Raw genomic sequence first — 27,670 nt, forward strand, 5'->3', positions numbered from 1 at the left:
TGAGGGCAATAAAACATGAAATAGTGTGTGATTATACTGGAGGGCTATAATAGACAATATTATACAATAGACAACATTAATAGACATGTATGATCATACTAGGTACACAAAGGGAAAGAGGGTAGTTTTGTGGTTAGGGCAATAGACTGGGACTCAGGATAGCCAAGTTTTATTTTTATTTTTTTCCTCTGAAGTGCCATGAACAAATTTCTGTTCTTTAAATCTATTGTTACTAATAGTCTCTGTATTTATGTACTATGCTGATGATCCATAGGTAGAATGCAAATTTACAGGGGGGAAAAAGAAAAGGAAACTAATTGATGAAACACATGTGCTAGAAATCCACCAACAGCCAAATAAATAGTCCTAATTAATTCTTAGTTTGTGGTTGTTTGCTTTGATGCCAAGCTCCTCCATACCATTTCAGCTGCTTGAATCCTCAACTGAATAATAGTATATTGTGTCCAGGCGAACATCTGACTTCCTTACGAGCTAGCATATGGCCAGCTATGAGCTAGCAAAATAGAACTTTGATTTGTTTACAGTACAATGGATCCAATTCACCTTGTCTTACTCCAGTTCTATGCTACTGTAAGCCCATTGAAATCAAAGGGTTACACAGAGTTAAAACTGGAGCAACACAGTCATGAATCAGGTGTGATTTTATACTTAAATCATTTGTGTTATAACGATTGTTATTGTGGGTTAATGGATAGGGCATTATTTCCACTGGGATATAAAGATACAGGCCACTTAACAAAACAAATAAGGAGGGAAGATCCATGCCTTGAAGAAGATCTGATCCTGTGAGGCACTGAGCATCTCTGCCTGGTGCCCTGAGCTGTCACTGGAGCTAATGGCAGTTGTCTAGAGCTGGGTGAAAAAATAATGTGGTTTGCTGGGAATTCTGAAAAATGAAAAAAAAAAAAGCAATTGCAAGTCAAAACAAAAACAATATTTTTCAAATATTTTGGCACGTTGAAAAGTTAAAAAAAATAATGATTTGGTGTTGAATGTTTCATTTTGACCACATCAGAAAGTTTTGTTTCAATTTTGACCATTACATTTTTTTTAATAAATGGAAAGGAAATTTTGAAATGAAAACGCATTTTCAGCCAAAAAAATTAAAACAGTTCATTTGAAAAAAGTCAAAACAAAACTTTTTTCTGACTTTTTCCCCCCTTGGTTAAAACAATTTAGCAAAATCAACAGGCATTTGCTAAACAGTTTGATGTGACTGAATTTGGACTTTTTTTGCTGAAAAAAGGTTCATACACAAAAGTGCTCAGCCCTAGAGTCGTGTGCTCAGACCCTCTCAGAAAGTGCTCAGCACTTTGCAGGACGGGTCTCTAAAATAGGCAAAATGCACAGACACCTCAATGATGTTAGACCAGTGTACCAAGCATTCATCGAAGGGTGTTGGGAGAGGCCATGAAAGAATGTTCCAAATGCAGGGGGAAGCAAAATGGCTGGTGCAAGGCTGAGGGGCAGATAAAAAGGAAGGGACCAGTAGGGTGAGAGGTCTGGGTGGTACCAGTGTGTGGGAGTGGGAAGATGGGTTAGGATTGGAAGTGATGGGATGAGATTAAGCAAGGCTAGTGATTACAGGACAGCGTGAGCATTAACAATGTTTTGGTCCAATTTTAGACCATTATGAAACAATATTTCCTCTCTTTTGTGGCCACAGAGAAATTGCCCCATGTAACTGTATGGGACTGCTGCTCTGTTGGAACCCTCAACACAGCCTGTCGAGTTGGTCCCAGAGCCTTCATAACAACTGTTTCCAAGCAGCGTGGGGACATCAAGGTCAGAAAGGTTTAGATTCTTAATCAGTGCAAAAGAGGAAGTTGTGGGGGTGGCAATCCTTTTTGCCTGTATAAAGTTAAGCTCCACACGCACACGCTCTGTTCTTTTGTTGTGCACGGCTGACTGAGAATGAGCTGCTTTGAGCTCCGTAACACAGGGGACGTGGCCAGCTAAGGACTACTCAGACCCTACGGCAAGAGGGAGAAGAAGCCACTGGAACACAAGTGAGTGCTCTCAGTTTTTGCCTTGCGACAGGTGACTCTGGGGACCTCTACTGGAGTGGTTTGGCCCTTTGCTTTCCTCTGCTAGCAGTTCACTACTGTCTGGCTGCATGGCATGTGCCTGGTAATGTTGGGCTGTGTGGGCTGCTGGAGGTCAAGAATGTATCATCTTAAAATTGGTCAGAAACCTGCTGGGCTGGAAAACAAACCTCTGAACACCTTGAGCTGATGATTTCAAAAAGGCGTCTGTTATGAGTTGAGGCAGGATGGGAGGAGGCAGGCTTGGAGGGAACTGACCCTCTGTTGCTGGTGCTGTGCCTCTGTAATAAACAGCTTTTTCTTGAGCTGTAAATCCACCAGTTCTTCCGCACTGAATTCACTTCCTAAATGCTGAATGGCCAAGGCCACTGGGTGCAGTTTGGGGAAGTCCGGAGGCTATTCTAGGCTCCTGGCCAACTCCAGAATAATAGGGGGAGGCAATAAGATAGTGTAAAACCAGCCTCCTGATTTTATACCAGCCAGAGCCTTGGTGCACTGAGAATGGGGATCAGTGTGTTTTATGTATAGAGCAGAGGCTTTAGCAATTGGGACTCCTGGGCTGTATGGCCAACTCTGCCACTGATGAGTGGCCAGGACCTTGGGAAAGTCACTTAACTGCTCCCTCAGAATAACGTCCATAGCACCCAGAATTAACCCTTGAAAAGGCCATTAGAATTTCCCAAGCACAGCAGATCACCCAGTCCAGAATGAAACTCCTGGAGAGTGGACAGTGCACTGATACTGAGGCTTAATTAACCAGCGTTTGTTAAGTGCTATGGCAGTGGTTCTCAAACTTCTGTACTGGTGACCGCTTTCACATAGCAAGCTTCTGATTGCGACCCCCCCCCCTTATAAATTAAAAACACTATTTTATATATTTAGCACCATTATAAATGCTCGATGCAAAGCGGGGCTTGGGGTGGAGGCTGACAGCTCATAACTCCCCCATTTAATAACCTTGAGACCCCCTGAGGGATCCCAACCCCCTGTTTGAGAATCACTGTGCTATAGGATCCTGCCGGATGCTCAACAGTGTAGAAGTACTACATAGTGTATCACTTGTCCAAAGAGTCAAGATTTCTGGTCAATTCAAGGCTTCATTTATTAACTCATCAATTCCTTCTTGTTTCACTCCTTTTCTTTTCTCTGTCTTTTTTTATCCGAGAAGTTCTAAGAAAATGGTGTGTGTGGCCAGGGCTGAACTGATGTGGTCTGGCCTGGCATTAAAGAATTGGTTCTGGCGGGGGCTCTTTGTGCTTCACTTCACTAGTCTAGGTAAGTGGACGAGTTCCGTTCCATTTTGTATCTCAGGAGCTTTGACTCCCTCTTTCCCCACACTAGGCCGGTGAGGAGCATTGGGGCAGAAGCTTGGGGTGCTGGAGCTACTGCTGCTGCATGTTATGGGGACAGAGAGAGGACTGCAGCTTCCAGGGTGGTGCTTTTCACTGTCGCTAAAATGTAGTAGAAATATCAGGGTGCTGGGAAGAGCCCTGGTGGCCGGGGTGGGGTGGGGTGGGGGAGTAGTTAATACTCCACACAAGAACTGGATTTCTGATCCTGGTCCCACTCCTCTAGACAGAGCCAACCATAAGCTTGTGTGACCTATTTGCTTGTGTTGGGCCCTCCACTCCCCACACCCATGAGGTGCTGTCTAGAAGGGCATCTTCGATTCCATAGCCGTGGCCCCAACAGAGTGGTGTGTGCAGGCCACAGCAGAGAGAGAATTCTCAAGACACCCTTGTCTGCTCTCAGTTTGGAAAGTGGCACTTCTGCTCCATTCTTGGCTTCCTAGGCCAAGTGGGTCACTAAAGACTGCTGAGTCTGAAAATTGTGAGGGGTGAGGGCTCCCCACAGCTGGAGTGAGCACCAAAGGCAGGCAGGAAGGGATATGAGTACACACACACTTGTGGGAAAGTGCCTGGTCCAAGGCTGTGTGTGTGAGGGGTGGTCCATGCAAGTACTACTTTTCATAGGGCCACACAAAGCTGAGAGCCAGCTGTGCTCCCAAGGATAGGCAGGGGTGGGTGTTCTCCCATTGCTCAGCAGTGCTCTTTCCAGTCATTGAAGCACCAGCATTGACAGGCCCTAAAGGGAGCTCTGCCCTGTCCTGTCTTCCCTTGACTGCAAGGATAGAAGCTGATTCAGGGCTTCTGTGACAGAAACGCTTCTAAGCTCTCAGGAAATGCAGAAACAGAAAGAGGTAATTTTTCCTCTGGGAAATGTACATTAAACTGGTCATTGCAAAATCACACAATCAACAATTTCCCTAATGCAGGCTTAAATTACTGGTCTTGGGACTGAATCATATATCCTGTCCCCTCGCTCTCTCCAAGAGTCTGCTGCAAGGCCCATTCAATTCAATAGGCTTTTGAGATCAGTTGTCACACCTGTGTGAAATGTTAACACCAAAAGCTCAAAGCACATACAGTTCTCCTGAGCTTGGATCCCTTACAGATTGGAAGTATCAGGCTTGTTGACAGTTTCCGTGGAGTTAATGACACTTTAGAGCAAACTGTGCTGAATTGTGGCTTTGCACAAAAGTTGTTCAAAATTCTGAGTTTTTCATGGTAGTATTATGAAATGGGGGAAAACTTTGTTATTTCCACTGAGTTTCACTTTAAGATTCTGAGTTTGTTCAAACCAGAAACTCAAAGCAAAACTTGGGGAATTTCACACGGAATTAAACACACAGACCCCTGTAAAGCAAACCACCACGTTTTCAAGGCTCTTTTCCCTCTCCCAACCTCCTACCCACGCATTTAAATATATGTCATAAACATAATACATGTATTTGTGAGTAATGCATCCATCCACACTCATGCTGTAATGATGCCACACTAAACCATCATGTGTATGTGTATAAATGTATGTGTGCACAAGAAGGCCATATTACTCCCCAAAACTATAATAGGCCCAAGCTAGACAATATGCAGGCCTTCACCAGTGACAGGTTTAAGGTCTGATCAATAGAAACAGGAGCTTTATCCCATTAGAAAGCCAGGGACTGTCCTTTCCAAAGGAACAGCGCTTTTGTTTCTAATCCTGGTAGACTGCAAGATTCTCATTTGAACGCTATGACAATAACAAGCAGAGAAAAGCTTTGGAGCTTTCTAAAATGTACTGGTTATAATTTTTTCTCCTCTCTGAGCCGTGGGACTCAGATAGCATTAGGGAGCCTATATTATTTATAGGCAGAGTAATATGGAAAACAATACAGATCTGCATTTTTAAATCTCTCTAGAACATTCTTCTGTTAACTCTTCTGTACAATATATACTTTTTGTTCTGTGTGTATGTGCAGTGCCTAGCACAGTGGGGTCTTGGTTTGTCACTGGTGTTCCTCAGTGCTACAGTACCACAAATACTTACGTAGCCTATACAGCGTACACCATGGCATGGTTTTAAAGATTTCCTTGGGGCTCGTAGCAGATGATCTCATAGCTCAAGCATTAGGAAGGTGGGCATCCCAAATTCATGACCTTCTGTATGGTAGGCAGTGCGGCTATAGCACAGGGCTGGGAGACCAGGATTCTCTTAACAGCTCTGCCACTGACCTGCTGGGTGATTTTAAGCAAATCATTGAAGCCAACACTTTCAAAGGTGGCCTGATTTTTAGTTGCTTCAATTTGGATGCCCAAATCAAGGCACCTTGAAGTGTCTCAAGTTGGGCACCCAAAATCAGTGATTATTTTTGAGCTTCAAACTCCTTTTCAAAAGAGAAGTTTTGATACATACCCTACTTTGTGACATATGGATTAAGGGCTAAATGACAGCAGGTAGATACCATGATGATGGGCATCCTAGAAGAACCTGTGGCAGTCATTCTTTTACTATGACATGGAACAAAATTGTTCTGAGCTTGTGATGTAAAATTAAGGACCCTTTGCAGAGGTTAACTAAAACTGCACTATGTTTAGGAAGCAGAACGTTGCATAATAAAACTTAAACCAGCATCACCCATCTGAATAAGTATGTTTATTGCCCCGGGAGGTGAATAAAATGACCTCCAGTGGGAAATAATTCCTGAAGCTATTTTTGTTCTCCTCTTCAACCTGTGGTGCAATATTTACTGTATCCACTATAGCCATTAGCTTGTGTGTGTGCGCGCACACACACACACACACACACACACATAAGCTAAGGGCTATAGTGGATACAGTATATAGATATACATAGTCACCGTTAGTGACTGCTATAGATAGCATAACCTCAGGGCTTTCGTTCTAACTCTATCTTTCCAAATGCTCATAACTTTCTGAACATTTCTTCTTTGTGGCTGACATTTTTCATGCGTGGGTCCAAGTTCTCAGGGTCCAACATGCTGCGCTCAGCACAGGACCTGGGATAGGGCAGGGAAGGGATGCAAAAGTGGCTTCAAGCCATCTTTGTGCTTCCTCAATTCCCCAGGGCTTCCTGGGACCACGTCAAGTCCTGGTATGACTTAGAGTAATCTTAGAGCTATTCTAAGTTACGCTGGCTGGTAACAGTCTCTTAGGGTGTGTCCACACTGCAGCTGGGCATTAGCCACCCAAGCCTCCACTGGTGCAGCAACATCCACACTGCTATTTTTAGCACACGAACTCGAGCCAAGGCAGCCTGAGTCTGTCAGTTCAGGCTGGGAGGCTCGCTCTGTGCTTCAGTTTAGACATACCCTTAGCAGCTCTTATACCAGCCAATGGTTGCCAGATCTCAGTGTGCTCCTGGCCTACCCCAGGTACTGGTGAAGACTAGGAGGAGGTGACATAGAGCCAATGGAGCCAGCCTTAGGCCAGGTGGCTATTCTCACTTGCTGGGAGAAGCTCCTACTACCCCTTTAATATGGTTATGCAGCGTCTTTGCCTGCCCGGAGTGGTGCCAAAGCTCAGGATCTGGTTCATGGGCTCTGTCCAGAGGTGAATTTTTTTGGAAAGTTTTGAGGAAAATCCCTGCAACGTTTTTGAGTTATTGGAGGGTGGGGAAATACACTTCCTTCAACAATGAAAGAAAATGTTTGCTCACTAACAAGAGCTGGGAATCCCCTCTCGAATGCATGTGACAATAGCCAGCTCAGGGAGGAGCTGGCCCTTTATTAGATTTCTATTGGGGGTGGCAGGAGAGATTAAAAATAAAAAAGGGTAGCATGCTCCGTGGGCATTGGCAATGTTTTCATCAGCTACTAATGACTCTCTGTCCATTTGTGGCCAGTTTCGGTGCCATTCCCAATAGGCCTAGGAGCTGTACCAGGGGCAGACTGCAATGAGGAAATTGCAAATGTTTCACTGAAGCAGCCACAGCCGAAGCGGCTAAGACATGCAAATTCAGTTTCTGTCTTTTTGCTGCTGCCGCCCCGGTCTCTTTTGCCTTTTTGGATGAGCTGCTGCCTCCTCAGAACTCAAAGATGCAGAAATCTAGTTGTAATAATTCAATTCCCTCCGAGGAACATCACTGGGAGATTCAGAAGGTCATTCGAGAATATGCAAATAGTTCCAAATGCAGAACCCACCACGGATTGTGCTTCTGCTTTTCTCTCTTACCTTTTCAAATACCACTTCAGTTCATTGGTCCCAGGGGACTCCCTGACTGAAAATGAAAGTGCTGACTGCTGGCTGGGCAGAGACTAATGATGATGTTTTCTACATACAGAACACAGTACATTTCACTTTCCTCTGATTCTGCAGTATCGTAACATTGGATAATAGAAATTAAAGGTGGGAAAGATAATCTAGTCAAACTCTGTCACTGCAACTTGCAAACTTGTTCTATGAAGTCTGTGTGATCTCCTGTCTACCTTTGACTGTTCTAAGAGGTGTTCATCACTTCCTTTGGGAAATTATTTCAGTCTAAAGAGATCTCGCTGTTAGAAAGTGCTTGCGAGTCAACATCCTTGTTCCTCTCAGCAACTCATACTCTTAACCTTTTTTCCCTCGGGACTGCCATCTACAAGTTCTCTCCATCCTTGGTATTTATACCTTTCATATACTTATAGAATGCTATCATGTTCTTTATTTATCACTTAGCCTGTTAGGTTAAATCTATCTATCTATATATAAATAAAATATTTCCTCAACCAATCCCTCACATTTTGGCTTATTGCCAAGATTCCCAGCTCAGTGCTGTAGTGAATACGTGCTCATTAGAGCTGAGGGCTTGGAGTAAGGACTCTGGGTTTCTATTCCCTGCCCTATCACTAATTTGTGCATTTTTAGGGAAGTCATTTAAACCAAAAGTGTTCACTAATTTGGGGTACGCAATCTGAGGCATGTAGTGCTTGCTTTTCACAGGTGCTGGGCACTTAACAGCATCTATTCACATCAGAATTGGGATGGGTATCTGAAAACTTGAGGCACCCAAAATTAGTAGACACTTGAAAATTTGGGCCTTAACCTTTGTGCCTCAGTTTCTCTAGTTATAAAGTGGGGATAATACTCAGGCGGGGTTTTGTGACAGACATGCTTTGAGAACCTTCTCAGTTGGAAGGTGCTACACAAGGGCAAAGTATTCTACTAGAAAATACTATTCAGGACTGGGTTTCAACCAGGGATAGATGAATCTTGAAAAAGCTTAACAAATTCATCCAAATCTCTGTGCTCCACACATCCCCCTTGAATGGTCTTGCACAACTCTTACTTCTGGTCCTGCCCCAAACCAGCAGGTGCAAAAATGCTAAGGAAATGTCTGGAGGTGGGTGGAGGGTTGGTTTTGTTTTAAAGGAACCACCATTTCTCTAACCTCAGAAAAGATCCAGGTCTGGATTTGAATTCTGAGTGAATGTTCAACTCTGTCCTTTCTTATCCTAACCTGGTTTGTCTGCTCCTAGTGCTTGAAGAGGGTTTCAGTGGGTCTCTCACGCCCTCTTCCCTCGCCTCCCCTCACAAAAAACCCTCCCCTTCTATCCTACCCCAGCTCTGCTGATATGCATGAAATCTGCCCCCTGCCCAGTATACATATTCCATCTGTCTCAAAATAACCCGAGGGGGAGGGGCACAATAAAATTTAAGACAAATAGACCTTTACAAAATCATTCATCCAGTCTGAATGTCTTCACCTGGATCCCAGCAGCCAAGAAAGCAGAAACCATCAGGGTTTTGTCCCCACAACTCTTGTTTGGATGTAACATATTGGCTAGAGGGTTGTGAGTTGTGATCGTTCTTATCTTGTAAACTAGGCAGAGTTGGGACTTGAAGACCCTAATGGGTGGCTTGCACAGGGAAGTGGAGTTCAGAAGGCAATGTTTGTGTGCCCCCAATATGATGGTGCTGATGTGGGGGTGTCACTGTGTTGCTAGAGATGCTGCAAAGGTGACACTCTCTGGACTACGTGGTTATTAAAGCTTCCCTGGCACATCTTAGGAGTTACTAATTAAAGATCAAGGCACTTCTAATGCTGAACTGTTTTTCTTATAAGCAAAGTTATTGTCACATGAGTAAGTCAGTAAAAATGCCCCCTTCTTACTCAGTGTATCTGCTCCCTGACTGCAAGTCTTTGGGTTATGTCTGCTCACTGTAGTGACACAAACAAGTTTAGGCAAAGCAAGATGACTGTAGTCCAATTTTTGATGAGTAAGAATTACAAAAATGGACAGCATGCTCATTGGCACCCCATGTGCTCTGCTTTGAACTACCTGTGACTGGCTTCGGTTAAATTGGGTGGGAGGGAAGTCGTGGTGCTGGACATGCTTTGATCATCAGTAACATAGTGAACAATGTTGATATTTAAATTACCATCATTAAGCTTCAGAGCTAGCATGCCACTGAGATGAATAGAGGTAATACACACTTCCCAGATCTATGACTTCATGCTGTTTTTTAGGCTCAGCATCGGTGCATCGCTTACACATGGTTCATGTTTTCCAGGCTTTCTTCATAATCATAAGGGCTAGAGATGAAAAAAAAATTTAAACCAAAAGAAAAAAGTTTAAATGGTGTTAAGATTGAGAGTATGTATGAGTAACTTAAGGATAAAAGAAATTGTAAAGATGTTGTAATTGTCTTCAAACCAAGCCTTTTAAATCCAGGCAATTGAGGGTTAAGGTTATGCTTAAAAGAAATACAAATGTAAGGCAATAATGCACAGTTTGCACCTTCCAACCCACCTTAACTCTGCCTTATAGAGATGACATGACAGAGCCATGTGATTATGTGAAAGGCATTAAGGAGATGTCCAAGTATTTTAGGGACAAAAAGAATCCTAACAATGATATGGTCCTTTACTAGATGGAAGTGGTAGAATTGTCAGTTACAATTCAGAAACAGCAGAAGTGTTCAGTGAAAAAGCTAGATGATGTAGTCATATGATGTGGTGGTGGTGGTGTTGATGAAATATTTTCCATTCCGCTAGTATCACTGGAGATGTTAAACATGAGCTACTAAAGTTAGACAGTTTAAAATCAGCAGGTCCAAATACTTTCATTCAAGAGTTTTAAAAGAGTTGCAGAGGAGCAATTTGGACCGGGGCGGGCAAACTTTTTGGCCAGAGGGCCGCATTGGGTTTCGTAAAGTGTATGGAGGGCTGGTTAAGGGATGGGGTCATGGCCCATCCCCCACCTCCTATCTGCCCCTTCGAGACTCCTGCCCCATCCAACCCCCTGTTTCCTTTCGGTCCCTCTGGGACCCCTACCCCATCCACACACACCCTGCTCCCTGTCCCTTGACTGCCCCAGGACCTCTGCCACCCCATCCAGCCCTTCCTCTCATTTCTGATCCTCAGGACCCCTGCTCCATCCAACCACTCCTTCTCCCTGTCCCCTGACTGCCCCCGGAACCCCTGTCACTGACTGCCCCATGCTGCCCCCCCAACCCCTCCTCCTTCCTGACTGTCCCCCCCCACAGATCTCTGCCCCTATCAACCCCGTTTCCCCCCAACCACCCTGCCCCCTGTCCACACCCCTTGCCCCCTGACCACCACCTCAAACTCCCCTGCCCTCTATCCAACCCCTCCTGCTCCCTGACCCCTTACTGCACTGCCTGGAGGACAGTGGCTGGTGGTGCTACAGCCATGCCACCCGGCTCATGCCACTGCTGCCATCGCGCAGCACAGAGACTGGGTCAGGCTGGGCTCTGCAGCTGCACTGCCTCAGGAGCTCACAGCCCCGCAGCCCAGAGCATTGCACCAGTGGTGCAGCGAGCAAGCTAAGGCTGTGGAGGAGGGTGGACAGCAGGAGAGAGGCCGGGGGCTAGCCTCCAGGGCCAGGAGCTTGGGGGCGTGGGACGGATGTGGCCCGCGGGTCATAGTTTGCCCACCTCTGATCTAGACCATTACTGTTGATTGTCAATAAGTCTTGGCACAGTAGTGAAATTCTAGAGGATTTAAAGAAAGCTAATTAGTGCCACTATTTAAAAAGAATAAATAGGACGATCTAGGTAACCACAGGCCTGTCAGCCTGACATCAATCCTGGGCGAAGTAGTGGAATGTCTGATATGGAACGTGATTAATAAAGAATTAAGGTAGGGTAATATAATTAATGCCAATCAACATAGTTTTTTTGGAAAATAGATCTTGTCAAACTAAAAGGATAAGTTTTTTAATGAAACTAGAAGTTTGGTTGATAAAGGCAATAGTGTTGATGTACTGTACTTCCATTTCTGTAAGGCATTTGTCTTGGTACCACATGGCATTAAGAAACTAGAACGAAAGAAAATCAACACTGGCATGCTTTAAATGGATTAAAACTGCTAACTGTATGTAGGGAATCATCATCAAGTGGGTGAGTTTTTAGTGGGGTTCTGTTCTTGTCCCTCTACTATTTAACATTTTGATCAGTGACCTGGAAGAAAACATAAAACATCAATGATAAAATTTGTAGATGACACGAGGATTGTGGGAGTGGTAAATAATGAAGAGGACAGGTTACTGATACAGACTGATCTGGGTCACTTGGTAAACTGGGTGCAAGTAAACTATGTGTTTTAATACAGTCAAGTGTACAGTTATACATCTACAAACAAAGAATGTAGGCCATACTTAAAGGCTGGGCCCTTCTATTCTGGGAAGCAGTGACTCTGAAAAGGACTTCGAGGTTATGGTGGATAATCAGCTGAGCTACCAGTGCAATGCTGTGGCCAAAAGGGCTCATGAAATCCTTGGAATTCCAGGGGAATACTGAGAAGGAGTAGATGGATTATTTTACCTCTATATTGGTAATAGAGACTGGTGAGACTGCTACTCGAATACTGCATCCAGTTCTGGTGCCCATAATTCAGGAAGGATGTTGATGATCAATTGTAGAAGGTTCAGAAATGAGCCCTGAGAATGATTAGATTGGAAAACACGTCCTACAGCGATACATGTCCTACACAGTTACCTCAATCTTTTTATCTTAACAAAGAGACGATTAAGGATGACTTGATCACAGTCTATAAACATCTGTGTGCGGTATGGAAATTTGATAGTAAAGGACACTTCTAGTAGACAAAAGTTATAATAAGGTTCAGTGGCTAGAAGTAGACAAATTCAGACTAGAAACAAAATGTGCATTTTTTTAACAGTGAGAGTAATTAACCATTAGAACAATTTACCAAGGATCAAGGTGGATTCTCCACAATCGGCAATTTTTAAATCAAGATTGGATATTTTTCTAAAAGATGTGCTTTCATTCAAACAGGAATTAAATCAGGGAAGTTCTGCGGCCTGTGCTATACAGGAGTTCAGACTAGATGATCCTGGTCCCTTCTGGCCCTAGAATCTATGAATCTGCATGTACAGTCTCAGACTAGAGGAAATTGAGTTTTTAAATCAAATTAGATTTCTTTCATACCTTTCCTCTCTTCCTCATAGAATCAGTATAGAGTAGAATTAAGGTTGCTTTGGGCACAGTTGACATACACTGAAAACATGTAAGGAAATGGGACTGAATACAACTGCTGGTGAATTAAATACCTATCTATTTTTTAAAGAGATGCTCTATTTCTGTCTTCTTTCTCTCCACCACATCTGTGGTAAGAAGAGATCCTGGCCCACCAAGGAGTACCTGGTCATAAAGAGCTGGATTTACAGCTGCTTTGCATTCTCAGAGCAGCAGCACAAATCTGACCCTTAATTTGCAATTGTCTTATTGGTGTGCAGGGCTCTGTTACTGATTCCAACACTTGTGAAGGGGTTCAGGGAGAGCCCATTGCCGAGTCCAGTATCTCTGTGCTCCTGCCTCATTTTCCCAGTACAGTGCTGCCTCTGTGCACAGTGGAACTGAAACAGAAGTGCCATAGGAATCCCATCAAGTACGCTTGCCCAAGCTAATGTGCAACCAGCCACCTACTATATAGCTGCATAATCTTTAAAGCGTACTACTGGTTCGACCAAATCTGATACAGACCACTCTCAGCACATATGCCCTGTCTTCCTCATATCACTGAGGCACTACAACCAATAGAATTGTTGCATGCAAATTAGCTGCAGAGGAAGGGTGATGATTTCTTGAGTTACCTCCTATGTCACATCAACTCCACTTAAGAGTTACCTGAGCTGTTGACAGGAGTGTCTCCATAGCAAATATACTCATAACAATTAGGGAAAGCAGTAATTCCTCTTAAATACAACCATATTTCCTGAAATATAGCCTATGCCCAATATGAACTATATGGAAATTTAAAAAAATCTGTATCCCATTGCTAAGATTATTTGGGACAGGAAAATAATGAAGCAGGTGCAAATTTCTTTAAAGACCTACTTAGCTAATTTTAATTCAAAACCTAATTATTGAATTTATTCATAAATTCTTGGAAAAATCACTTTGTATTTAAGAAGTAAGTACTAGAATTTTGGGGAGAATGTGCCATAGTTTTCCTATAAAGTGAAGAGGTCAAATCCCTGCTTTAAGTCAAAAACAAAACTTAACCTTAACAGCGGAGTAGCAACCAGCAGATGCACAATGCAAGTTGAAATTCTGGAATCAAGATGCACTAACCAGGGGAAAGCAATGGTTCATTGAGACATCTTTAGCTAGTCCAACCTGATCCCTGATAACTAGGTTTGGAAGGATTAGATTTTGATTTGTGTATGTCGGTAAACATCTATTTTGCCATACACACTTAAACTGCTGAAAAAATATTTCCATAGATGATAACTGAAATTTACAGATAGGCAAAAGTAAGAAAAATGGTACTGGAGAAATCCAGTGATTTAGAATTTAGAGGTAGATGCATTACAAATGGACTAGCAAATGAATAGTAAAAAACAGGTATGATTTGTTGACTTAAGGATATATGTATTGTATATTTTGATATCTGATGTTGACAGTTTGTATTTAACGGTTATAAAGCTTTAATTTTTTGAACCTCAGGGTCTGCTGTCATTAAACAATTTCCTGACCCCACAACTGCTAAAAAAAAGACAAAAAGAAAAAATAAATGCTTAGAACCCATAATTTTGCAAAATTGAGAAACTTTAAATTTAAAAAAAATAAAATGCTTAAAAATAACCATTGATATTATCCACTCAAATTGTATATATATATAAAAATTGAATTCTGCCAAGCTTACTGCTAATGCTTCCTCATTGCCTTGCTATGCTGAGAGCACCTCTCCTGATCAGCACTCTACTCCTTCTTCCTGACCCATGCAGAGATCTAACCATAGCAGTGTCTCTGATCAAATAGGTAGTAGAGTGGGAATCACCAAGCAAATGGAGTTGGAGTTCCTGTATCCTTTGTAGGAAGCAAATAAAGAAACCCCTGTGTCCTGCTCTCTTCTGTGGGACGAGTGAGAGAACTGAAATTCCTTCCTCTATTCCTGACTCCTTCATCCATGGGGTCAAATGAAGTATCCACTCTGGGTACAGAGAGCAAGAACCAAGAGGATTTCATTGGCAGGTTGGGAAGAGGAGGAAATTTTTGTCTAGATGATCTATTACAACTTTTTTCCATAGTAGATGCCTTCTACAGAACATTAGGTACGTAAATCTGGATTGGATTCAGTTTTCATTTTTGCTTTGCAATTCACCTTTAAAGTAAACTCATATGAACTGGGGACTTTTGTGGAGTTGCATGACTCTCCCTGGTCTGTGGCTGCTTCAGGTTTAAAGTGTTCGGGTTGCAGTTTCATGGGTGCAGTGCCTTTTAAGGGCGGGTGTGACATCAGCAGGAGTTTCCAGCCTCTGCATATGTACTGCCCAGGAGGTTTTTGTTCTCCTTTTGGTTGCAGAAGAGACTCTTGGTGGCAAAGTGTGGAGAACCTCATGCAACTCATGATGCGTTGTCTCGTCGACATTTACAGTTACGCCCACTCTTCTCTATAATAAAAAAAACAACCAGCAGCATTGGGTGGTGATATCCGGCCAGAATCCCAAAGTTTCAGTTGTTGTTATCGGAAGTCTAGCAATGATAGTAACTGAGCTGGAAGGAGACACAAGCAGGAAGAAGACAGACACACACAAAGAGGAGGAGCAGCAAGACATGCAGCTTAAGGTGGCCTGTGTTACACAGAGTAACACACCTGATTGATAAAAAAGAGCTCTCCTTGGGATCCCTCACTAGTGAGGGGGCAATGAAGTGCCTGAGTCAAAGAAGAGCTCCCCAATTAAATGGAAAACACAATTTTGTATTTGCGGACCCTGGCATTTTTCTATATGTTTCCTACTGATTTGCCATAAGGCAGGTGGGTGGAGCAGGGGCATGTGCGCTGGCAATGGATTCCCTGTGCATTTTAGACTCGAATCATAAAATCTCATGCTTTTGGTTTGGTTTGGTGTCTGAAGTGTGAACTCTGGTTAATGGCAGGCATGCCTCCTGCAAATCAGGGAGCACCAGGGCAGGCTAAGATTGTTTTCCTTCTCTAGCACCTTCCGCGGGGGATCTCAGAGAGCTTTACAAGCAACGAGTTAAGCCTTAGGAGACCCTTTTGGGTTGGTAAGTATCATTATCCCACTTTGGGAAACTAGGCCACAGAGAGGTTAAATGACTTGCTCAAAGTTCCTCGGCAACTCATGGCAGAGGTGTGAATAGACCTGCCCACATTTTGCTTTAACCACAAGATCATTCTTTCTCTCCAGACACTGATCTGTCATCAGTCTGGGCCAATCAGTCCTCAGCTAGCCTCTGCTTTGCTGTCACGGGTCTTCTCAAGCCTTCCAGCTTGCTATCGCCTCTGATGTCCTACCTCCATGGTGTGACCAGATGGAGGCGGGGAAGCAGAGCTACTGTGGCGCTGCATTGCAGGACTGAGCACGGGAGCAGAGTGCAAAAGGGGATATTGCAAAGCAGGGGAACCACTGCAGGACAGAGGTGCATTGTTTCCATACTGATCTTTTCTTTTCTTTTCTTTTCTTTTCTTTTCTTTTCTTTTTTAATTCCGTAAGTGTGCTGGCTTATTGTCACGGGATGCTTATGAGCACCAAGCTGTGACACTGGTTTGTTATCATAGGGATACTCATGAGCAGTTTTGGTTTAGTGATTTAATTCCTTATGAGCACCAGGGTATGTATCCAGATTTGTTGCAGGGATGCTCATGAACTATAGGCTGTGTGTCTCGGTTTGTAATTGTAGAGATGCTTCTGAATGTTGGGCTATGATGCTGGCTTGTTGTTGTAGGGTTGCTTATGATTGTGGGCGTGTTGGGTTGGTTCTCCCACCCTTCCCTTTACAAAAAAAGATGCATTGCTGCATTTGCTTGAGGTTGGGGAAACACACAGAAAAATTATAGGGATTTTGCAAACAAACAGCTCTAAGAAGAGAGAGAAGAGGAGATGTTTTGGTCCCTGATGGGTATGACAACGTACCTCGCCCCTTCAATGACAATAGTGATGATTACTTACTCTGAGTTTTGAAAACTGTGACCTATCCTGCTTGCCATGCATCTGATCATTTTCATTAATCCACATGCTTAGCAACCATTTTCTGTTACTTAGATCCATACATGAGATTGGAGCATCACAAGAACAATCACCGAGACAGGTCCCTTCTGGGAGGATTTTTCAGTGCAAAGTGGACAATGGAAAGCTGGGGCATGTCAGTGGGAGTACACAGAGTTGTGATCAAGGGTTATGGAGTTGTAGGCAGAATGGGCTTTACTGTTTCATGACATATGTTGTTGTTTCCTTTTTGCTTCCCTGCAGTCTTTGCAAAGGAAAAAAAGGAGTTCAAAGCCAAACTGGGAGAAAGTGCCCTCCTGCCCTGCTGCTATGAACTACCCAGCCCAGAGTCCCTGTATAACTACCGTGTTTATTGGCAAACAATACAAACAGAAGTAATACAGGCTTACTCAGCAGGGAAGCCAGTCCCGGACTCAGTCCCAGTCAATTCAAAGTATGTGAACCGGACAGAGATGGACCTACAGAACCTCACACTGTTGATCTCCCCAGTGGAACTATCAGACAACAACACATATGAATGCATAGTTCAGGTGCTAGAGAACGGAGCTTACAAGCGTGCATGTGCCAAGAGTGTGGTTTTGGTGGTTGTAGGTAAGTGGTGTGACCCAAATCATCAGAAGCCTTTAATTAATATGCAAAGACCAAGAGGTTAAGATGGACGACTAGATGTACCATTCACTGTGACCACAGAACAGTCAGGCCATAGCATCCTTGAGAAGCGTAAGCATGACAAGACTCGCCGTTGGGATTCTATTTCCAATAGGATTACCTGCCATCCCCCTTCATTAGCTCTATCCTGCTACATGGCAGTCCACACTTAGGGCCAATTTTACACCTTACGCACCCCTAGGCACAGCATCTTCAGCACCCGTCCCAACCTACGGACTCCCACTGCCCAGCGCCCCCCTCCACAAATCCTCCACAAGTGCCCAGTGCCCCACATAGACCCCACTGCCTAGCGCCCCAACACACACAGACCTCCTGCACCCGCCATGGCCTAGCACTCCTCACTGCCCAGAGCCCCCCCACAAGCCCCCTACAAATCCACTCTCCTGCGCCCTGGCCACACTCACCTGCCCCTCTGGGAGGTGACTGTGTCCAGCAGACTGAATGGGCAGCACAGCCAGGGCCAGTCGGGGATTGCGCTGGACCCTCAGGAGAGGCGCGATCAGCCAGGCTGGAGCAGGAGTGAGACCTGCCCAGGCCGGGCTCCTTCAGGACCCACTTGCCCAGCAGGGCCCCCTGCATTGCATTGCTGAAGCCTTCCCCTGCCACCAGGGGCTGCTTTGCCTTTCTTGCTGGCAGGAGCTCTCCAGCATGGCTGCATGGTGCCGTCTCCCCCTCCGCCAGCCCCGCCGTTGCCAGGACTGGAGTGGCAAACTGAATTGGTTTTAGCACACAGCTGGGCCACCCGCAGCTGTGTGCTAATTGGGCTGGATGCAGCCCGTGAGCTGCAGGTTCAAAATCATTGGTGTATGTTTTAACTTTTAACTCATTTTTAACTTTTAGGCACCCCTAGAATGCCGGTGTGCCTAGGCACGTGTCAACTGTGCCTAATTGGAAATCTGGCCCTGTCCACACTACTTCAAGCATTGAAAGAGGGTCTCCTCTCTCTCCCCCTTTCCTTGCCTGCTAGTTGTCTCTTTGGCATGGAGTTTATTCCAGGAGCCACTCCAGAAAGTGCCATCACTGGTCTGTGCTCTGAGCTATTTGGCCCCATGCTGCTTTCCAGAGTGAGGCACAGAGAAGTCAGGTCTCTCTCGTAGGGCAGAAGGAAGTGGTCCCTGCAAGGGCAGGCATGGTATGGTGGGAAGACTGCTTTCTGACCAGGCCCCACCTCTCAGCAGCCATAGGCCCTTCCTGGTTTTGCCCCATCACCCTTGGAGAGCTCCACAACATTCTAGGGGCCTGGCTAGTTCTCTAGGGATCAGACATCGCCATTCCCTAAGGGTTAAATGAACCTCACCTCAGACCCATGCTTAAATGGCACCTGGTTGAAAGGGGTTCCAGACCCACCCAATAAACATTCTATAATTCAAGCTGGCATTGAGGAGAGCACGTCAGCCCTGCATGGGGAAAAACCCCTTTTGATTGGCTACTTTTCCATCTGCTGGGGTGTAAGCAGCCAATCAGAGCTAATGCAGGGAATGGGCAGAGCTCTTCCTCTGCCACTCCCCACCCCTCATGAGCCTATTCTTCCAGGAGGGGAGTAGGGAGAGGGAGAGCTCAGTGTTTTGAGCATTGGCCTGCTAAATCCAGGGTTGTGAGTTCAATCCTTGAGGGGGCCATTTGGGGATTGGTCCTGCTTTGAGCAGGGGGTTGGACTAGATGATCTCCTGAGGTCCCTTTCTACCCTATGATTCTCAGCAGCTCAGGATAGCCCTGCTCCTTCTCCCACAGCTCCTCCTGTGAACAATGGTGACAGGCTGGTGCCTCTGGTCTCTCCCTTGCCTCCAACACCAGCATGGGAAAGGAGAGAGGGGACATCACTGCAGCCACGTTTGGTCTGGGAGAGGGGAGTGAAGAACCCCAGGAGCTGCAGGAAGAACAGACATGAAACTGGGAAAGAGCAAAATTGATGTGGCGCCACGGGGGAGGCGAGACAGGCAGATGCTGATGATGTCACTTTCATTTCTGTAGAAAATGCTTGTTCCCCCACACACACATACTTTTTCAGAGCACTGTAAGCACTGCCCCAGGGAAATGGTTTAGTGGAGGAACAGGAGTGCCGTTGCTCAAAACGAATCTGAACCTTTGGTGGAAGTTAGAAGAAATTCTATTCTCATCATCATTTTCCATTTGCACGGCCGCCTCTCTGATAGTTGGTTTCAACTGAGAGTAGACATTGATTTCTTTTTGACCCATATGACAGCAGAAAGTCCCAGAGATCTTGCAGGGAAGCCTCTATCTAGGCCCATGAATAAGCACTGGAATCTTCTACATCTTGAATGTGCATCTCTCCTGAGGTTTTCCCATCACTAGTCCTCAGCCTGCCTTACAGCAGCATGTATATAACACCCCCTGGTGTGCAGGGAGCCCCCCTCCCCCGAAGGAACTGTCTCCCTATCAGAGAGTGAGAACTGAAGTAAAAAAAGAGACTTGTCCAGTTTCTTGCCTCCTGTATTCCCAGAACACTCCACACCCCCTCTTGTGGGGTGCATCACCTATGGAGAGGAATAATCCTAGGGCTGGTAAATCAATTTAATGGGCAATGTGGCACAGCACTAAAAACAGCCCAGCTCTCTTCTATTCTGCCATCTCCCATCCCCCTGCATTCTAACAAGCCTTTGTAACAGCTGGGTGCTGGTGGGGGGCTTCAGGCCTTTTGGATAGAAGGATTGGTAATGGGATATGGAGACTTTCACTTCTAGGCTGCTAGTTGACTAGGAAAATAGTGACTGAAAGTTGTTACCATGTGATGACTCCTCAATGCTCCTGTGTGAAATGAGCTAGTGGTTTCAGTCCAGTTTCTGGTTTAGAAGTGACTGTCTCCAAAACAATCCTTTGTGCTAACTAAGGCAGTGGGGCCCAGTGGATAGGGTGCTGGCATAGAACTGAGGTGGCCTGGGATCTTTCTCTTTCTGCCACTGATCTGCTGTGTGACCTTTGGCAAGTCACGTCATCCTTCCATGCCTCAGTTTCCTCTCCCATGCTTTGATTCTTGTCTACTTAAGATTGCAAGCTCTTTGGGGCAGGGACTGTCACTAACGATGCATCTGAACAGAGCCCAGCATCATGGGATCCCAACTGCAGTTGTTTGGGGAGGTGGGTCCCTAGACATGACCGTAATACAAATCATTAATTAATTCATTCCCTTGCTGGATGGCTCAGAAGAGAGGCCAATGTTATCTTTTCTACACATTTATGCAATAGACTGTTAATAACCACAAACCCTATATTTCTATAGCACTTTCCATTAAGAAGACCACCTTACAAATGACCGTATAGCTAGAGAGACAGCGCACCAACACTGAATGTGGCAGCTGGTGAAACAGTGCGCTGCAATACTGCACAATAGTTTAGGCCAGGAAGTGAAGGTGAATACTAGAATTCCCTGTCCACCTGTAACTTCAGAAGGAATTTGGAGGCACTAGAATGCCAAGTGTTGTGGGCTCTTTAATGACAAGGGGTCAGGAAGACTGCAATTTTGCCTCATCTGACAGAATGGTAATTAAATCTCTCTCACTACCTTTGCTCTAGCTGACTTCAGCAAGCCAGTCATATCAGCGGATGTACCCAAAGATGCTTGTGGCTCAACTGAGGTGATGGTGAACTGTTCTTCTCATGGTGGCTTTGCAGAGCCCAGAGTCTCCGGGATCCTCAATAATATGTCTGTGGACTGGCAAACCAATTTATCTGACTCAAAAGACAGCCTCTATAATGTCACCGCCAAATTGCAGCTCAATCTGACTGAAGACATTTTCCTCACGTGTACCATTGAGTATGATGTCTACAAAGTGTCCTCTAACTACACTCTGAGTAAGTTTCTGCCAATCATACGCAGTGTGTAACGAATTTGTGGAACTCGCTGAGGTACATAGCTCAGAAAGAAGGGTGCATTTACTCGTGTCAGAATAGTGTCCATAGTTACACAAACAAAAAATTTACAAGCCCTCTCATTCCTGCCTCAAGGTCTGTTACTGATTGCAATAATCAGGAAGAAATTCCAGCTTCCCACACTCAGTAATATTCCTAACATATGTATGTAGTAATGTACCATGACTGTACACAGTGCAGTGCAAAATAGAGGATCATACAATAAATGGGCCTGTGCCTGGAAAGGGCCAAGTGAAAACAGACAGGGAGAGTGATGAAAGGCAGTATACTGAATATGAAGTATCTGTTACAGTCTAAGTGCTTCACAGCACAAAGGAGCTTGCAAGAAGACGCTTAAAGCCAGAGAGTTAAAAAAAACCCATTTTGTATTAAAAGCAACATTTAAAACGTTTCTATGCCCATTGTTCTGACTGTATGGATCCAGGCATTTCCAAGGGAAGCTCAGGAGAGATTCGGCCACCCTTATCCAAGGTGAATAGTGCCTTATTCATCATAGCCCTGCTAACTCAATGGGACTTGTGAAGGTACCATTCAGCTTGAGAAAGGAGCTCCGAACCTGGCCCTTAGAGAATATTGCTAATAGCTGGAATGGCTACATCCCCAGGAGGAAACAGGGATGAAGAGAAGGGCTCAACAGTATATTGTGTGGAATAGAAGAGGAGAAAAAAAATCCCAGCAAAATAATCATAATAAAACCATAGCTTGAGGTAATGATGGATTCTTTGAAGGCAGGGAGGGGAAAAAACAGTGACAAGAACAAAAAACACCTTTTGATTTTTAAAGTGGGTGGCCACTTTCACTTCAGTTTGTTGGGAACAGTCCTTAAAGCAACAAATGCTTGGGAGTCCCAGCTCCGGGCTAGCGGGGCTCACATGTGCAGCTGGCAAGATTATGGGGGAGAATAAAGCCAATGTCCAGGAAGCTGAACGCTGCTTAATTTAGCCCGATCTCAGACTCCTAGCCATTAGCGAGGGTAAAGCCCTACGAGATGAAGCATACATTTAGGCCATCTTCCTGCCAAAGCAGGAGAGCTCCTTACTGCAGAAGTGGTAGTACGTCTAGTCTTTTCAATGTTCTAAGTGACAGGACTTCCACCATCTGATGAGAATGGCAAGAGCATCTGACTCCACTGAAATAAAATTTCAGACCCTCACTCTCTTTGCCCCCTACTCAGAGAATGATAGATCAAATATGCCTTTTGCATTCAGAGGTCTCTTTTATGTATAAACTTGGAGGCACACATACTACCCTGGCTTAGGTGTAAATGTGCCTGAAACAAGAGAACCCAAGTAGTGCCTCTATGACGGGAAGTTTCTCTAAATGCAGACTCGTAATTACCCACTCAACCTCCACTGTTCCTTACAGGGAAAGAGCTTTGTTACTTCCCCACATAAACACCCACGGCCAACAGAGGCTCCTCAGGGCAGGCAGTGCCTGCTCTGTTAATCAGATAGGTTATGATACTTAGTTGCTACTGTGTATTACCTCTTTATGTCAAATTTGCCTATCTGCTTTTAGATGTTCACAGCCTTGCAGAACTCATGTGAAACACAGTTCATCCATGCCCGGTTCTGGAAGAAAATCCAGCACTTAAAACTACACAGATGTCATAAAAATCTTAAACCCAGAAAAATACTCTTGGGGAATGGGAGGCTTCCTCAGAGCTTGAGTTGCAGCTTTGTCACTTTTGTGTACCAGGGAGCATACCCTGCCTGGAACTCCATATAGTTCAGCAACTATAAGGAGTGGCTGGATAATATATTGCAAATAAGCATGTTACTGGCAAAAAAAAAGGCATTACTTGGCATTAGAATTTGGACAAAACAGGATTCTCACACCCACTCTTGTGTGAAGGTGGCACTATGGTGAAGCGCCCTTCAGTTATATTTGTCAATCCTTTCTTCTCAGAAAAACTAAAGGAATGTCCTTCTTCTCCAACACCTTCGCCCCAGGGGGTCATTATTGCCTCGAGTTTGGTTCTCATCTGCATCTTCCTTGTGGCCATTGCCTTGCTTTTCAAATATTTCCGGTGTCATGGTAAGTACAGTTCCTTTAATGAGACTCACATTCATGGGCTGCTTTTTGATGCCTCATAGGAAACTTGGTAAAATGTACTATTTGGAAACTCTTCTGTTGCTAGATTGTGGAGGGAAGTGCAGAATATCCAATGCTCTAGTTGTACTAATTGTAACAGCCAATGTCACAAAGTATAGTTTCATATCAGGACTTTCCTAAAGGTTGGCAGCTATGTGGGTTCAGGGTTTTGGTTTGGTCCATTATAGGCAGGGAGCAACTGAGTCATTTGGGTCAGGATCAAAAATTCTGCAAAGTTGAATGATTTTTAGATCTGGGCCGGTTTGGTTCAGACCTGTTTTTATGTACTGAAGTGTACAAAGGAGCCCTTTGCCAGGGCTGTCACTGCTGTATAATTATCAAAATACAGTGGAGTTTTTACCATTTAAAAAGACTTGCCACCTCCCAAAATGAGGCTTATCCTCAAGCCCTCCACCGGCAAGCTCCTATTTGCACCATTCCCTTGCTTCCCCCAGAATAACTTGGGGCCAGACTTACACAGCTACTTGGGCACCTCAAGATGCAGAGAGGTACCTAGTTGGATTTACCAAAGCAGAGTAGGTATCTAACTCCCATTGAAAGTCAATAGGAGTTAAGCACCAGTCTTGGGGACTTTTGAAAATCCACCTAGAAGCCTCTCTTCATCTCTAGGTATCTAAATACCTTTGTAAATCAGGACCAAGAAAAATATATGAGCCTTACAGTGTGTCCTAAGGATCGCACAATGTAGGGTTCGGTCCAGGGCTGGCTCCAGGCAACATCGCAGCAAGCAGATGCTTGGGACAGCCAAGGGAAAGGGACGGCATGTCGGGCTCTTCGGCCGCAATTTGGCAGCGGGTCCCTCAGTCCCTCTTGGAGGGAAGGACCTGCTGCCGAATTGCCGCTGAAGGATAAAGTGGCGGCCACTGTGGCGATCGCGGCTTTTTTTTTTCCCCCCACCACTTGGGGCAGCAAAAACCCTGGACACGGCCCTGGTTTGGGCACAAGGGAAGTGAGCTTCAGAGTCCAGAATCACCCCGCCTTGAACATGTGCTGTCAGTAGCCACCCTCCTATTTAAAGCAAGCGCTGTTGGCCTGCGTGTTTGAACTGATCAGAGTTGCAGTGCTGTCCCTCAGCGGGAGAGGTTATTTCTAACATAGTTGGGACCCAAATCCCTGAAGGGCATTTGTAACTTTATTTTGCTTGGGAGCACCACTGCTTCTTCAGCTAATTTCAAATGTGCTGTCTACAAGTGAGGAGTTGGGGTTTTGTTTTCTATCCACCTGCCCTGCAAAATCAGCCTAGGCTCTGAGAGTCAAGCAAGGCTATTTCCTCCTGGTGCACCATCAGAAGCAGATTAAGGTCTCCTGGGGTCCTAGGCCAGAGCAAGTGGGGGGGAGGGTCCCTTCCCACCCCTTCTGCCTGTGACCTCACCCACAGCCCCACCCCATTCTGCCCCTTTCCCAGAGGTGGGGTCCAGGGGCCCACCCCTGTTCCACCCAGGGTACTCCTCATTCTGTCCCCTCATTGCAGCCCTGCAACCTCTTTTTCTCCTTTCTCTCCCACCTCCTACAGCCCCAAGACCGGAGAAGCTCTGTCCCCATGCCACAGCCCTGGGGCACAGCAGGAAGTGAGAGCTCTTCCAGTCCCAGGGCCGCTGGGGGGTTGGGGGGGGGGGCTTTGCCCAGGGACAAAGTTGGGGGCCACTGCAGGGGAGGGAGAGCGGGCTTGGGACAGGGTCGGGGGGCTGCTGGGGGGGCTTCCCTATCCTGTGGCTTCAGTGGCAGAATTTTTCCAGTGGCCTCCCAGTTGGTAGGGGCCGCTGGGCAGAGGCCCTATGGGCCCAGTGGCTAATCCACCACTGTGCACCATCACCAGTGAGAGAGATTCTGCGAGGCAACTTATGCTCTCAGCTCTACAGCCCCTATTATCTTCAATTTATGACCTCAGTGGCACCTGCTCAGCTCCCTAGTGCTTAACGGGGTGCACAGCTGTTTGGAATGTACAGTAGTAAACAATCCTGTTGCTGAACCCAAAGGAACAGAGTTCAGCTCACACTCTTAGCTCCGTCATTCTAATAAGGGTAAAAACTTAGCTTTGAGCCTGAGGTCAGTAGACATGTCTCTGAATCCCCCCCCCCCCCCCAGGAACCAGAGTTGCTGAATAAGATGGTGCTATTTTAGTTACTTATCAGACTAGAAGTTCACTTTCAGAAGCTGATGCTGGAGTCTCGAACCAGCTTTCGAGTGTTTAAGGTTGAGTTAAACCTCAGTGAGAAGGGAAATGTGAAGTGCTTCAGGCCAGGGCTCCTACAGGGAAATTGCTGCTTCCCTCTCAGAGCTCAGCAAATGCTTCAGAAGTGCAATGTTATGGTGGAAACCTGGACTGGGAGCTGGTCCAGCCTTGGAGTCCAGTTTCTTAGCTTAAAAGCTTTGCTTCAAGGTGAAGCAGGGTGAAAACAAGCAGAAAAAGGGAGGGGAGGGGAGGGTTGGGCTGGAGTGGGTGGTTGAGGATTTTAGTTGTTTGTGGCGGTGTTTGCAATTTGCCAGACACTCTCCAGACATTTGAGAAGGGACCTCCCTGCCCTGAGGAGCTCACGATCCTAGGCCTGCCTGGGCAACCTTTGCACCTAGCTATGTGTTAACAGTACACAATCTCTAACTCTGTTCTGGAAAATAGGCTTAAGAAAAAAAAGGATGTGGGGAAAGATAGCAAAACATTTTTCCTCTGCTTTCGTTAATCCACTTAACAGAATGGGCCAAATTCAGAGCTCACTTAAATGGCAGCATCAGATTTATGCTGAGACTTTGGTGTGAGCCTGATTTAGCGTAGCATGCCAAGGGGACACTGATTGACTATAGGAGGAAAACCAACTAATAGGGTGTAAAACTATGGGGAACCTTGCTCCTGCTACACCCTTAAAAGAAACTGTGTTACTAAGACCCTACCTTTCTGCCTGCTTGGTGTGTAACTTAGGCTCATTTATTGGCCTGTAACTTACAATAAAGGGTGTATGTACACTGAATTTTCTCAGCATATTTAGGGTTAATTTTTTGCATGTGCTGAAGTCCTAGTTCTGCACCAATGAGATTTGGTGTTTATCCAGAGGTGAAAGTAAGTTGGTACTGTCCAGTATGGTGTACTGGCAAGAAGCCGGTATGCCATGCTGGACTGGACCAGCTTCCCCGGCGGTGATTTAAAGGGCCCAGGGTTCCAGCCGCTGTGGGGAGCACCAGGCCCTTAAAATCCCCGCTCAAGCCCAGCTGCCAGAGCCCCAGCGGCAGGAGGGCGCCAGTGTGTTTTAAAGGGCCTCGGGCTCCCCTCAGTGGCAGGAGCATTGGGCCCTTTAAATTCCTGCCCGAGCCCAGTTGCCAGAGCCCCAGCAATGGCAAGGCTCCAGCAGCATTTTCAAGGGCCTGGGGCTCCCCTCAGTGGCAGAGCACCGGGCCCTTTAAATCACTGCCGGAGCCCTGCCGCCCCGGGGTGGCAGTGGCAGGGTTCCTGCAGTGATTTAAAGGGCCCGGAGCGCCACGGCGGCTGGAGCCCCGGGTCCTTTAATTCGCCCGAGCAGTTGCCTCTGCAGCTGGTAGCTCTGACGGGATTTAAAGGCCCTGGGGCTCCCAACCACAGCTGGAGCTCCAAGGCCTTTAAATCTTGAAAGGCCTCACCTCTTCTGGTTGTGGCCACGCCCCCACTCAGGACTCCAGCGTACCAGTAAATCCTTTAAGTTACTTTCACCCCTATGTTTATCTGTGACATCACCTAAAAGGCCCAAATCAGCCAATGAAAATATGGTTATAGACAATCACTCTAACATGCTGAAGGGAACAATCCTGCCAAGTGAGTGATGGCACTAGAGGTAAGAGCTCTTCTCCATCTGATTTCCTTGCTTATACTCTGATATTCCACCCCCACCCGTAACCATATTTGAAGGGATCAAAATGTGGCTGAAGGAAGCATTTGGATCCAGTACTGTTGAGTGCACTGGAATTCGGAGCACTTAAGAGAGATTGTCTTCTTTCCTTAGGCTGCGACCGACTGCGGTGCTCTCACTACCCTGTCCCTCAAGATCCAGCAGTGGGAACTGAAATGAAAGAGGGTGTAAGAGGTGTCATTGAGCTCTCTGAAGTAATATCAGAAGCAGCATCTTTCTGATTACACCATATTTGCAGGTAACTTTCTCCTGTTTGTTGATGGCAAAATAGATGCTCATAT

At 45.6% G+C, this 27,670-nt stretch overlaps 1 protein-coding gene across 1 annotated transcript; it reads left to right on the forward strand.

The window, feature by feature from the left end:
* Positions 1-1,935: 1,935 nt before the first annotated feature.
* Positions 1,936-27,670, forward strand: CD80 (CD80 molecule). The gene is made up of 6 exons (XM_050960934.1): positions 1,936-2,030; positions 3,235-3,341; positions 17,089-17,436; positions 21,046-21,324; positions 23,311-23,439; positions 27,483-27,670. Exons 2-6 carry the CDS (start codon positions 3,245-3,247, stop codon positions 27,608-27,610), a joined length of 981 nt encoding a protein of 326 aa, XP_050816891.1. The 5' UTR covers positions 1,936-2,030; positions 3,235-3,244; the 3' UTR covers positions 27,611-27,670.

Source organism: Gopherus flavomarginatus, chromosome 1, assembly GCF_025201925.1.
Source record: "Gopherus flavomarginatus isolate rGopFla2 chromosome 1, rGopFla2.mat.asm, whole genome shotgun sequence".
Lineage (NCBI taxonomy): Eukaryota > Metazoa > Chordata > Testudines > Testudinidae > Gopherus > Gopherus flavomarginatus.

Bases quoted from the DNA above. Each gene is read 5' to 3' on its own strand.
- CD80 (XM_050960934.1), top strand. From the start codon at position 3,245: ATGGTGTGTGTGGCCAGGGCTGAACTGATGTGGTCTGGCCTGGCATTA. The intron at 21,325-23,310 runs GTAAGTTTCTGC...CTTTCTTCTCAG, and splicing joins GTCCTCTAACTACACTCTGA to AAAAACTAAAGGAATGTCCT. The intron at 23,440-27,482 runs GTAAGTACAGTT...TTCTTTCCTTAG, and splicing joins CAAATATTTCCGGTGTCATG to GCTGCGACCGACTGCGGTGC.